General features: G+C 40.1%; 1 protein-coding gene across 1 annotated transcript in view; it reads left to right on the top strand.

Moving 5' to 3' along the window:
• Nucleotides 1–13,168, top strand: part of mcf2l2 (MCF.2 cell line derived transforming sequence-like 2) — a gene marked incomplete at its 5' end in the record, with an annotated part of 122,275 nt that overhangs the window by 74,053 nt on the left and 35,054 nt on the right. The window contains 3 exon segments of the mRNA XM_021313536.2: nt 1,342–1,420; nt 12,324–12,360; nt 12,809–12,906. Of these exon segments, the coding sequence (XP_021169211.1) occupies nt 1,342–1,420; nt 12,324–12,360; nt 12,809–12,906 (214 nt within the window).

Raw genomic sequence — 13,168 nt, 5'->3', positions numbered from 1 at the left:
GCCCATGTCGTTTTCGGGACACCAACTAGACAACCAGCGGTTGAATGATGACATGCAGCTAAACATGTCATCACGGGTCAGATCTGGCAGGGGACCAGAAAAAATGATTGAGTCCGACATTGTTTTAGCAAACTTACACACCGAAGCAACACCAACTTTAGTGACCTCCGATTGGCAAAACCAGGCGTCATTACCGCCAACGTGAATAACAATCTTACTGTATTTATGCTTATCCTTAGCCAGCAGTTTTAGGTAGGATTTGATGTCACCTGTTCTGGTCCCAGTTAGCCATTTGACTATGGTCCCTGGTGTCTCTAATGCCACATTTATGACTATGGAGCTGCCAATTACTGCCTTCTCAGCGGGTGTGTCGCTGAGTGATCCTTTGCTTTATGCGAGTAATATTTTCAAACTTCAAGTCATTCTGTCAAAACCAATTTAAAGTCATTTAGAAAAACTATCAGCCTGTGTTCTCCACAACCCTGAAACAACTCTGGGCTGTAAAAACTTTTTTACTCAACTATTTCATTATGGAGTCAACAAGACAAACTCAGTAATGAACATTTTTAATAACAATCTCATGAATGTTCACTGCAGCTATGCCCTATGGCTGCTTGCACAGCCAGTGTTGGTACATTTACTAATAAGCAATAACCCCATACATATTCTGTTAGTTGGCTTTTGATTAATTAATAATAAAAACACAATTCAGAAGAATTCATTTTTAGACCAAGATTTTGATTTGAAAATGAAGAGCATTTTTTACAATGTGTTGATGCGACTTTTGGCAGATATACAAAAGGTTGTAATCCTTATGGCCTTCATAGTTTTTTTTAAATGATGTAAATATTGATCTTCCTTCTGGACTTTACTGTGTGTGATGTTCTTAAAACTTAGATTATCCAAAAGCCCTTAATACAGTAGAATTGATAGTACCGGTAGAACTGCTCCACTAGATGATTCGTAGACTTTTTATAAAAAGGTAACAACAATATGTTAATTTGGAACATTAATATGTTCCAAACATATATATTATTAATATCTTCAAACATTTCTAACAGCAGGTACATTTGTATGGAAACTAGTCATGACTTTTGCACATTCCTCCACTGGAGGGCAGTGTTGTACCATCCAGCCCATCAAGCTCAGATATTTTCCTTTCCAGGTTTTTGTTGCGTGTGTGCTTGATTCATATATGACACTCACACTCTCTCTCTCTCTCTCTCTCTCTCTCTCTCTCTCTCTCTCTCTCTCTCTCTCTCTCTCTCTCTCTCTCTCTCTCTCTCTCTCTCTCTCTCTCTCTCTCTCTCTCTCTCTCTCTCTCTCTCTCTTCTACCCAAGGCTCCCTCCATGGATGTGAAGAGTATGTGGGTGTCAGAGATCCGCAAAGTTCTCACAGGCCAGCTAGAAGCATGCAGAGGTACGTCTGCTGACATCTGTACCTGAAAACAGTCTGCTCTGAATGTTTCTATGTCTTGTTTGGTTTATAAGATGTGCTATACACAGCTTTATAGTAATGATTTTATTGCTTTGGTTTTTAAATGCTCACAGGTTTCATTGTTGAACAGTGAAGACAAAAATTTTATTATCAAACATTTGTGACCCGCCACAGTAAAAGTAGGAACAAGTAGGCAGAGCACAGACTAAGAAAAGTGTGAAAAACCTTAAATTTTATGAGAAAATTGTGATTTTAATTTTTTTTATTTATTTATTTATTTATTTTTGCATAATATGCTTGTTGAACTTACAAAGAAACCTCTCGCTGCTTTAAATGACAGTGTCAAAGGTTTTAAAACAGTAAACTTTGTGTTTAAACTTGGGATTTAAACTGGCTGGGGGTGATTTTAAAGAAACTTTGATACTTGCCAACATTCAAATGGTCATATCTTCTTCAATTCTTTGTTGATTTCCACAACGTTGACATAACTGGAAAGCTTAGATTCCACTCTTTCAGAATCTGTAAATAACACAACATGGGACCAGGGAGACTTGTCCCTAGTTTTGCTGTGGCCAGTCAAAATTTTTGAAATTAGTATTTTATAAACTGGTCTTTTCTTTACTGCTGATTTGATTTAGTGTTCATCTCAGCTTCACTAATTGTTAACAAAGCCACATCCTGTCATAGTGGACATGCATAAGGGCTTTGCCAAACAAGCTTTTGCAAGAGATAAAATTAGAACTCGCAAAATATACATTAGAAAAAAGAAACAATTATTTTGCAAAAGATTATTTAGAAAATGCATCCACTGTCACTCAAAAGGAATGCATACAATTATATTCTACTCCAGCCAATATACTTCTGACATTCACTGTATATATTTATCTTGGAGCAGCCTGTTCATATTGCGTAAAGTGTGCTAGAAGCTATATTTAGTGAACACTGTCATGAGAAATCGTCTGATGCAAGCTTCACACATGCTTTCTATGTGTAGACCCGCAGCGTGTCCTAGATGTAGTGCAACAATAAGTTCGATTTGACTATGAATCACTATTAATAAGTGCCAAAGTTACAAGACAGCAGGCATCATAATGTCACATCTGAAATTAGCAGCTCTGCTAACAACAACAATAGAGGCTACATGCTATTTAACAGTGGTGGGTCCTGCTAACCAAAAAGTTAGCTTCACAAACGTATATTTCATAAACAAAAATATTAGGTTCACTACTGTTAAACTGATGATAAATAACGATATTTGAGGAGAAATACGCAGCCAGTTTTGTGGAGCCGTGACTGTTGTATGGAGAAGTCTGTGTGGATGTGTAGTGAGAGCCAGAACAGTGATGTGAATGAATGAATGAATGAATGAATGAATGAATGAATGAATGAATGAATGAAAGGAATTTTACTCAAATTTTCTAAAAGATTTTTAACTGCAATGAAATTATTTTTATAGGTTTGATTTTGCACTGACTCCCAGGCTGTCGGCTGCTCTTCTCAGTGGAAAGAGCGTCAGGTGTTGGCCTGAGCTTAATACCCTGAAAGAAACTGTTTAGCAACTGTTTAGTAACTCCAGGTCCTTCGTTTGGCAACGTAATTCAGCCTTAGTAACCTTAGTAATACAGAGAAAACAAATTAATAAGGATTAAAGTGCGGTTTATGGGTTGGGTTTCTGCAATGTTATCAGCGTGTTAAAAACTCATCTTCAGAACCAATGTCTGCTGAAAATGGTGATCTGCACCAAGTAATCTACTTTCAGCAGTTATCACCGGTTATTGCTCCGTAAACTGCAGAAAATACGGGCACAGTTGCTCTGTCTGCCTTTACTACCGTCGGCTTCTATGGTGGAGGGATATTTCAGCTGGATACAAAGTGTCTAGTGCAGGCAGGTCTCTTAATAACCGCTGTTTCATCATTTATTTTAGAGCCCAAATAAGCGATTTCACTTTCAGAAACGTGCCCAAAAAAACCCGCAACCCGTGACTTATAAAATGTACAAGCGCCTTTAGAATAAAAGAAGCCCAAAGTCGCATGAAATGAACAGTCTGTGCAACAGTGAGCGCAGCGCGGGTCTGTTTTGCTACAGTCTCTAGCTCTCTTGAAACTACGGAGAGCGCCGAGGGTAAAAGAAACCTCAGTCCGGAGAGCGCGGTGGGGAAAAACATTAGGGAACAGTGTGTGTGTTTTGACGCGCGATTAACGGCGACAAAAAAAAAATGTCGGCGTTGTGGTCTTACGCGTTAAAACTGACTGCCCTAATTTATATACATTTTTAAATTCAGACCAGAGGGGGGGGGGGATGTATCCCCCCCAGGGATAAAACATGAATGACCAGAGGGGGGGACGTCACAAGCAGAGGGAGGGTAAATCCCCCCCATCCCCCCGCCCGGCAAATCGCACCCAGGATGGACGCTTCAGAGACAAAACTTAACAGCTTTCAGTGTAAAATCTGAGAAAGCCTTGATAAATCCACAGATCTAATACAGAGTATCTGGGTATAGAAAGCTGAAGTGTTCTTTTTCTTGTTTTTCTTCAGGAGTGATTCATGGTTTATAAATAATAAAATTATATTTCGGTTCGACCCGTTCTGTTCATGGTGGTCCTCAATATTAATAACTGTTTCCATCCAATTCTCATGCGAATCTTGAGCTTTTGAACTTTTAAAATATCACAAAAAAGAAAACGTGCATCAGACATGTTTCCATTTACTGGTTTGTAGTGAATTAACCAGGAAAAGCACAACGTTCGCTTTAATAAACAGGAAGTAGAGTGCTGATTACATATTTTTTTCACGGATTGGACAAAGAAATGCTTGAGTCTCTTTGTCGGTCCACACATAGCTGCTGTTGCTCATAATAGCCGGCAAGACACCTCCAGCAGAAACAGCTGATCATTTATGTGAAGTAAATGTTTATGTCACAACCGATTCCATAAATGTGTTTTCATCTTTTCTTTGACGCATTTACTTTTTTTTTGAAAAAGTAAAAAATCACCTCAAGCGGGCGTAAAATATATATTTTTTTTCTGCTAAATTTAGTGAGTTAATTCGAATTGTGGCATTTCCATCAACCTTTTCCATTGTGATACTTATGCGCATTAAAAACCGTTAATGGAAACGCGACTAATGTTGTTGCTCTCCGACTTCCTCTGAGAAAAACCTTCTCATTTCTCTCCATCATTCATCATTGAAATCATTGAAAAGCAGTGTGTTCAAACTCCTGTCAAGTCAGCTCGGTTTGACACCACTGTTGAGCTGGCCCTGAAAAAGACTCGCAAGAGATGGACTGCTTATACGAGCCGGTGGAACTGGGCCATATGTGTAGTTCAGTTCTTGTTCCTTCCCATAGCTAGGCCCAACATAAGGCATGTAATAGGTGATGTACCTGACACCAAATTCATAGCTGGAGAGAGTATCTACAACACATTGTCCCTGATGACATTAAGTTTCTTCTCAAAGCTGTATTATTTATGAACCAGAAAAATCTAGATGCTGTTATAAATTGAAAGAACCAGTTGGCAGGCTTTGGTATAGCTGTTGTTTTCTGCTTTCACCCTACAACTGGTAAATAGACCTGTATTTCACTCTGCATGTCAGTTTGCATCAGCAGGTTCTACTATTTAGTGGCATTTAAGCTGGAATTTATGGTGTAAAAATAAAAGAGCACTTTAGACGTTCAGGCGATATACATAATAAGAATTTGTTTTAGAAAAATAAAAATAAAACTTTGGCTCGTCACTCTTGTGGGGGGTAATAATATAAAATTCCCAAACAAAATCAGGTTAGCACTCACAAAGAAAGCACCCAGGCTGGAATACACCCAGACCTGTACCATGTAAATAGCTCAGCCGCCTGAGGGCATGAGTGGTGGCATACAGAGTGTTAGAGTCAGTCAAGGATGTGTTAGACAGCGTTACCAACACCTAATAGATGTTGATAGAAGTCACTTTGGCTACATTTACACTGCAGGCTAAATTGGACCATGTCTGACCTTTTTTATCCATATGTGGACCATATCTAATTTTTATGTTGGTCTGAACAGCACGAATATTTTTTTTTTCCAAATTAGACTCAGGTTACTTTAGTATGTGGTCAACAATCAGATACTTCCAAAGTAACCTAAGCTTTAACAGTCATGTCGCATCACATCTGACTTTTAGGTTGTGTCATGCTGACAATTTTGCTTTGGAGGAGACAGGAAACTGCAACATCAAATATAAACAATGAATGGAACAATGACCAAATCACCCTCATCAGAAGCTGTTTGGAGTTCAAGGAGAGGATTTTTCATGGGAACAGTTCAAATGTTTCACAAAAATGTGGCCCCCTTTGAGGGAAAATGAACAGGCTTTAAAAACGTACAAGACACACTGCCAGGAAGTGTTGTTACAGCAAAAAAATAATCAACCAAATATGCCAATTCCTTTACTTTTTGTGCTTAGTTTACAATAGAACCCTGGTCAGTCTGCAAAAAATCTGTAACAGTTAGACTACCAATTATCTCAAGCTTTTACAATTTCAAAAGATTAAAGACAAATACTTGTGAATAATCCGGGCTGTTTGTAGATGGTTTTAGGTTGTCTTTTTACTCTTTTATATCATGGAAAACTAAATAAATCAGACGGTTATGGCGATAGATCATTTACCCACTAGTGTTACTTTTTTTTTTTCACCAGACAATACGATTTTATTTTGCCAATTAAAAAAAAAAACATCCACCACAAACAGTACTAGCCCTAACTCAAGGATGACAGTGGTGGTTATAAATAAATAAAGTGAACTTTCTCCTCACTCAGTCCACCCTTCAGCAGAACCAGTCTTCCACAGTTCTACTCGGTGGTCCAGACTGACATGAAAGACACACTCTGTTAGCTGCAGACTCTGCCTGACTGACAACTTGCCTGTGTGTGTGTGTGTGTGTGTGTGTGTGTGTGTGTGTGTGTGTGTGTGTGTGTGTGTGTGTGTGTGTGTGTGTGTGTGTGTGTGTGTGCACGCGCGCACAGTGAAGTGTGCACCCCTGATCCTGTGTGTGAGTAGACTGTCTAATGGCATGGCAGCCCTGTCATGAAGCCTCCAGAGCTGAGGCTGCAGGAAGCTCAGAAGCCCCAGTGCAGCGAGCATGGGCGTGATTAACACCTCTGACTCGGTGTGTGAGGAAACAGGGAGAGGAAGGGATGAAATTGGTGTGGGGGAGAAAGAGAGGGAAGAGATTGAAAATGATGGGGAGATAAGAAAGTAAAATTATGTAATGATATGTGGAGAGAGACAAAGAGAGAGACAGCTAGAGAACCCAGAGATTTCCAGGGGGGAGACAGAGGCTGAGAGGCACCACAAAGGACATCGCTCCGAGAAATGAATATAAAAGCAGAGGGTTGTAAGAAGAAACAACAGTAGAGAGCAGTGAACGTTGTCCCTCCAATTTACATAGAGAGAATGGAGAAAAACTGTAGTTAAATGAGAATGTTCCGGTCCTAATAAAAGTATAGGTTTACTTATTATTATATTTACAATCTAGTTCAGTTTATTTACATAACACCAATCCAAACCAAACGTCATCACTACACAGTTTACAAGACGCACAGATCCAGTTTATATACAGAAAACATAATCAAATGAATCTGATGTTTGAGACATTATTTTCACATGTATTTTAAATCAGTCCTATTTATAAAACAGTTTATTGTTTCAAAAAGTACATATTCTTAAATTAAGGAAACTCTGTTAATTGCATTCATTTGAGATCTTTGCAGTAATAGCTCAGCCTGAGCATGCATGTGACGACAGTGGGAAGGGATGACTTAGACTTTTAACAGTAACTTAGCAGAACCTGGCTCTTTGAGTGGTCATCTGCTATAACAGTTTCTGTGTTTTAGAAGACTGATCAGACACAGAACAACCCACAGAAAAACTGAAGTACTTTTCTATGTTAAACAAAAAGTATTGAGGTAACAGCAACAGTAAATCCTTTAGTTGCTTCATCTAGCGGAGAAATCCACCTAAACAGATCAACTTTAATCCCGGGTGAAATCTGTCAGAGGCATCTGTAGCTCCTTCATTGGCTTTGTTCAGAATAGAGACAAGGTTACACTGAGAAATGGAGGGCCACGTGTATGCTCTGAACATGAATTTAGTTCAGAGCATTCGTTTTTGAAGGTTAACACAAAAACATCAGGCCAGGTGTACATTTTATGTAGAGGAATCTTAAAGTTAATGGCAGAAATAACTGCAGATATGCATAAATCAAGAGTAGTAGGAAAAAATAGCAGATTCAGAAGAAGTTATTCTGTAAATAATGATTGTTATTATTTGAATTGAAGTTCAACACTTTACCATAATTATTAAAACATTTTTACTATTTAACAACTTCATGACAACTGAGTATCAACACATGCTAGTGAGAGACTGGCCTGTTGTTACATTCAAGTACCCTTTAGTCAGTCATACTATCTGTATTTATTGAAAAGTGAAGCTGTAAAATGCTGTGAGGTGTAGATGTAACATAAGTGGGTTAGTTTCAGCAACTGGGGTCATTCTTCCACAGCAACAGAACAGAGATGCAAAGAGGAGACTTTCTTTAATTAAAGGTATACTTTGCAACCGGGGTTGATTTTCCAGCGAGGCTCCCCTCAGAGGGCGAAAGTAAAAGTGCACTGTCGTAAAGATGCTCAGCTGTTCTCCTGGTTTCTCCGTCAAGCCAGGCACGGTTGTTTTGAGCTTAGCAGACAGGCGAACGCAACGAAAAGTCGAAAAAACGGCAGTACAAACAATGACTAACACAGTGAAAGTATGAACATGCACACAGAGAGAAAGAAACCATTCCAATGTTACTTACAATCGCATCAGCAGAAACACGAGGTCCGTGTCAGCCTTGCAGCCTTCTTTTTCTTTTAGCTCTCGCCATTCGGAAAAAGCTTGCCCAATGTTCACCTGTGTACGACTTCTCTCTCTGTCCAGAGCCCTTTCCTCTTTCTTGCCTGCTCCGACATGGGCTTTCACTGTTTTCTCGCTGGTTCCGCCATGATGACTGCACAAATATCGTCACTGAGCTAGCAAAGAGCATGCCTTTCACTGGGGGTGTGTAGCAGTTCTCGCCATAAAGCAAGACCGACTCTCGCGATGCACGAGACTTCTGAGCCTGTGGGCGCGAGCCGAGGGCTCCTGCAAGTACGGTATTTCCCCTACAGACCACCAGGGCGGCCGAGAAAACCTTTGTTCGACCTAAAATGACTCATTTAATCATCCAAAACGGTATGGAACAAACTAATTAACTGAAAAATGTTGCATAGTATGCCTTTAACACCATCCCACTAACTAATCCGCATACTTTGACAGTAAACAGAATTATAAGTTGAAGTCTTTTGTGTGGCAGGTGTACAGCTGGGATAAATAAGGGCAACCATGTCTCTGCAGAACTCTTTAAAACCCAACTGATGTTTTACAGAGGGATTTTCCAACAGTATGCAGCTTCTGTTACCTCTTTTCCAACTTCTATTCCAAGGTGGAGATTCATATCTAAGGATTTCCAATCTCTGTTCCAGCCTCACAGGGAATGGAATTGTATATGAGATATTACTTATTCAGTATAGCGGTTACACCAGTGTACTTTGATTAAAGTAAAAGCCGAAGAATAGCTGACAAATAAGGGCAACAATATAAAGGGGCTATGGAATTACCTGCACTGTTACATTACATATTGCACATTCAACTCCCCACCATGATAGCCTAGCTTAACAGTCTAATAATTCATGTTTTGAATAGGAAAGTAACGTAGATTTGGCTAAATTAACTGAGACGAGTTGTAAACATGGAGGAAGGAATGAACATGCCTTGCACAATAAATCTGCCCTTGTGCATAATATGACTACTCGTTTCAAGTGGCCATTGCTGTGTTCTGCTGAGGCTCTCTGCTCCCACTGTCTGCACACACCCCAGAATAATCAGCCTTTATGAATAAAACATTGTTTCGTCCGTAATGCCAAATACATTCTTTTTGCTGAGTATAATGTTTGAAGCATGTTGAATGGTTCCATGCACAGTCTGCATTTCTGTGACAAGCTCATTGGTTGCTTGGAATGGAAGGTAATAAGCCAGATCACTCACAGAGCTTTGCATTTTACTTATGTGAGCAATGCATTTGACTAAGGCCTTTGGTTTATTTTGCAGTGTTCATCTCCCTTGAGGTTTATTCTCACAGAATGGTGTCCTGTAGCGGGCCAATATTGTTGCTGGGATTTATGAAGGCTCCTGTTTAAATGTTTGAGATCTAAGGCTTTTTCTCCACTGACTTTGGCAGCACAGAAGCTTTATAGACTCTATGCAGGCCTGCCCCAAGGTCTGTTAAAACTGTAAGATATCAGCATAATAAGAACCACTTAAAAGAACAGAGACACAGTTGAGAGTTGTATAAGACTATGGATCAGGGGGTCGAGCAGTTTACTTGCAAATGAAAGGTTGTGGGTTCAATTCCTGCTTTCACTTGTCACATGTTGATGTACCCGTAGGCAAAGCACTTAACCCCAAGTCATCTGGTGGGTAAATGTGGTTCCGGTGTAAAGACCTTTACTATGATTACACACTATATTGCCATCCAGTCCAAATAATGAAAGTCATGGGCTCTAATCACTTCCAGGGCCACAAGTGTATCAAATCAAGCACTAAGCATGCAGACTGCTTGTACAAACATTTATGAAAGATTGGGACTCTCTCGGGAGCTCAGTGAGTTCCAGTGTGATTCTGTGAGCGGATGGCACCTGTGCAACAATTCAGTCTTGAAATTTCTTCACTCCTAAATATTCCACAGTCAGCTGTGAGTGGTTTTATAAGAAAGTGGAAGCCCCCTGCCCCACCAAGTGGTTGGCCACTTGGTGGGGCAGGAGATGCTGAGGCACATAACAAGCAGAGGTCTCAACTTTCTACAGAGTCAACTTTTGCTACAGACCTCCAAACTTTATGTGGTCTCCACATATCCAAGACAGCCCTGGATATGTGGTGGCCAAGTAGTATTCATGTTATTTTAAGTAACAGAAAACTAATGAGTCCAACAATGCCACTTAGTTAAACTAGTGTCATGATTTGAGGCAGTTTCCTGACCCACATGCAGAATCACTCAGAACACAGAATAGTGAAAAAAGGTTTATTTACAACAAAAATTAGTTCAAAAGTCCACTGAGGTCAGCTTGGCAGCTGAGTCCACTGTGAAGGAGTCCAGAGGGAGTTCCTGTTAAGTTGTTTTCCTGAGGTGAGAGCGACACACTGGAGAGCGAGCAGGCAAGTTAGTTGACTGAGGATCTTCAGACAGCACACAAGTCTTCAAACCAAATTACCAATGGTGAAGGATCATCCAAAAGGTCTGGAAACACAGGGACAAAATAGCCTTGAGAGCTAGAGCAGAAAAACCAACGCAACTTCACTAGAGCTGGCTGGAAATACCATCATCTGTAATCATCCGGCGAGGAGTGAAGATCCTGCTGCCTCTTTTAAACCCCAGTCAGCCTGATCAGGGGATTTGCTCCAGGTGTGCCGAACCCAGAGCTGGCAGGAGCTCACCAGCAGAGATCTTCTCTAAAAACAGGAACTCTCACTCACACAAAGAACCATGCACAGAATCCTAACAACTAGGAATAACAGGTTTGATATCGCAGGGGTGAGTAGTGTATTTAAAACCAACAAGATTAAAAGTCTAACAACTTTATTACCATAAAAATAAACTCTAAAAACTGTACAGTGCACAATGCCTAAAACCTTTATTAAAAGTGTAACCGTATGTTAAAATTGCTAAAAGGTCCAGCATCAAAACTAAAACATCCAGCGGCCTCAGCAATCACAGGGTAGTGAGGATCAGCCGCTCCCACCTGGCATCCTTCTGCAGTCAATCCAGCGGTTAATCCAGTGGGGCCAGTGCCCCGGAGCCTCTTCTCCATCCTGCCCTCGTCCCTGGCTTGAATGGGTCCGTCTCCATCCAGCCAACGTGGATAGCAACGTGAGCAACAGGTCCCGGCTCAGGTGTGCCTCACCATGGCTCCACTACAGCCTCCCTGCTGCTGGTGCTGGGGTTTGTTTCTGCCTCCACCAAGTCTGGATCTGCCTCATCCCCATCACATCTCATTCTCGTCACGGTGCCGGTGGACGGCGCTTCCTTGATGATGCCTCTGCTGGTTCCTCCAAATCACATCACGCCGGTGGCCGGGCAACCAGCTGCTCGTTCTTTCTGTCTCTTTCTCCTCCTGGGTGTGGCTGCCCCTTCTCTTCTTGTCTCCCATCACTCATGATGGGAGACACCTGTGTAATTAGTCACTGGCCAGAGGGAAGGAGTGGGAACCGGTTTTGCTATCTTACATCTGTTGTCCTTACACATTGCTGCAGCTAAGCTTGAATGTACATTTATCATCCAATCAAGGTTATTGATAGCTTCCCTCTGAAGTTTGGCTTTTTGCACATACAGTACTTATAGGTACGCAATATTCATATCTTCTGCTCCATGGCACACATTATTGCTCAGTAGTATGGTTCTTTAATATATTTGTAAAAAATGGGAATACATTTGGGTGAAACAGGTAGACTATCCCACATTTATATATATACAGTCATAATAGACTTTTTTGGGGGGTGGGGGGGGGGGATTACGTTAAGTAGTTTTGGAAACGGTACTTTTATACTTCTATTTGAATAAAAGATGTGCGTTGATACTTCAACTTCTACAGAAGTGTTTTTTAACCCTAGCATCTATACCTCTACCCTTGTAATAGGAGTAAATACTTTTGACACCTCTGTGTTTAGATCATTGGTAGCTGAGACAGCGGATTGCAAGAATTAGCTTTTAATTCTTTTTCTTTTTTTCAATGTAGAAAAAAGACAATAAAAATTAAATGTAATGGATCTCTTTCACAGAGGCCAGCCAGAACAATAACTATGGAGTCCCCATGAGGTAAGTGGCAAAATTACAAATGACACAAATGATTAAAAGAATCGGATCATTATTCTTTGATTATAAGTAAACAAAGACCAATGAAATATTTATGTTTTAGAAATTTTCGTAAATTTAAAGCTTGTGTTTGTCAGAACCAGTACGGATAATGGTAGGGCTTGTCACAGAACCAGAATTAGTTCTAGAACTGATGCTTAAAGGGGCTGCTTTGAATTTTTCAAGTGAGGTTTTGTGACAGCTTTATCAGTAATAGTGTGTCAACTGTAGCAGACAGATGGTACACCACAATGAGCTTTCTGGAAAAATAAATAAATCCTTGAAATTGAATTCTGACTCTCATGAGCTGACATGTTCAACTAGGGCTTCATCAAGATGTCACCTAGTTTAGATAAATGGGCCGTTAGATTATGTTTTTCTGATTGGCATAGCTGTCCCTCTGTCCCAACAGGAATGTCCGTAAGATGGCACTGAGACAGTCTGATTCATCAAGTCCCGAGTCAGGATTCAGGAGAGCAAACCCCAGTCCAAACATCAGGCAGAAAAAAGGTCAGTGGTCCCATAAAAGTATGCTATTACCAATGTTAGTCCAAAAGGTAAAAAAAATCTCTCTTTTTTTCTTATGGAGACGGATAATTTATATACTAACCCTTTACAAAAATTTTTTTTAGAAAATGCCGAAGAATTTGTTTAATCAAAAAGGAACAAATGAGAAATTAATCATTTATTTATCGCTAGTTAACCATTATTTATTACTGACTCCAAGATCACATTTTGTATTTGTTTTTCTAATGAATAGGTAATGGTAAGT

Source organism: Fundulus heteroclitus, chromosome 9, assembly GCF_011125445.2.
Source record: "Fundulus heteroclitus isolate FHET01 chromosome 9, MU-UCD_Fhet_4.1, whole genome shotgun sequence".
NCBI lineage: Eukaryota > Metazoa > Chordata > Actinopteri > Cyprinodontiformes > Fundulidae > Fundulus > Fundulus heteroclitus.
This window is presented reverse-complemented; position numbering and strand designations above follow the sequence as displayed.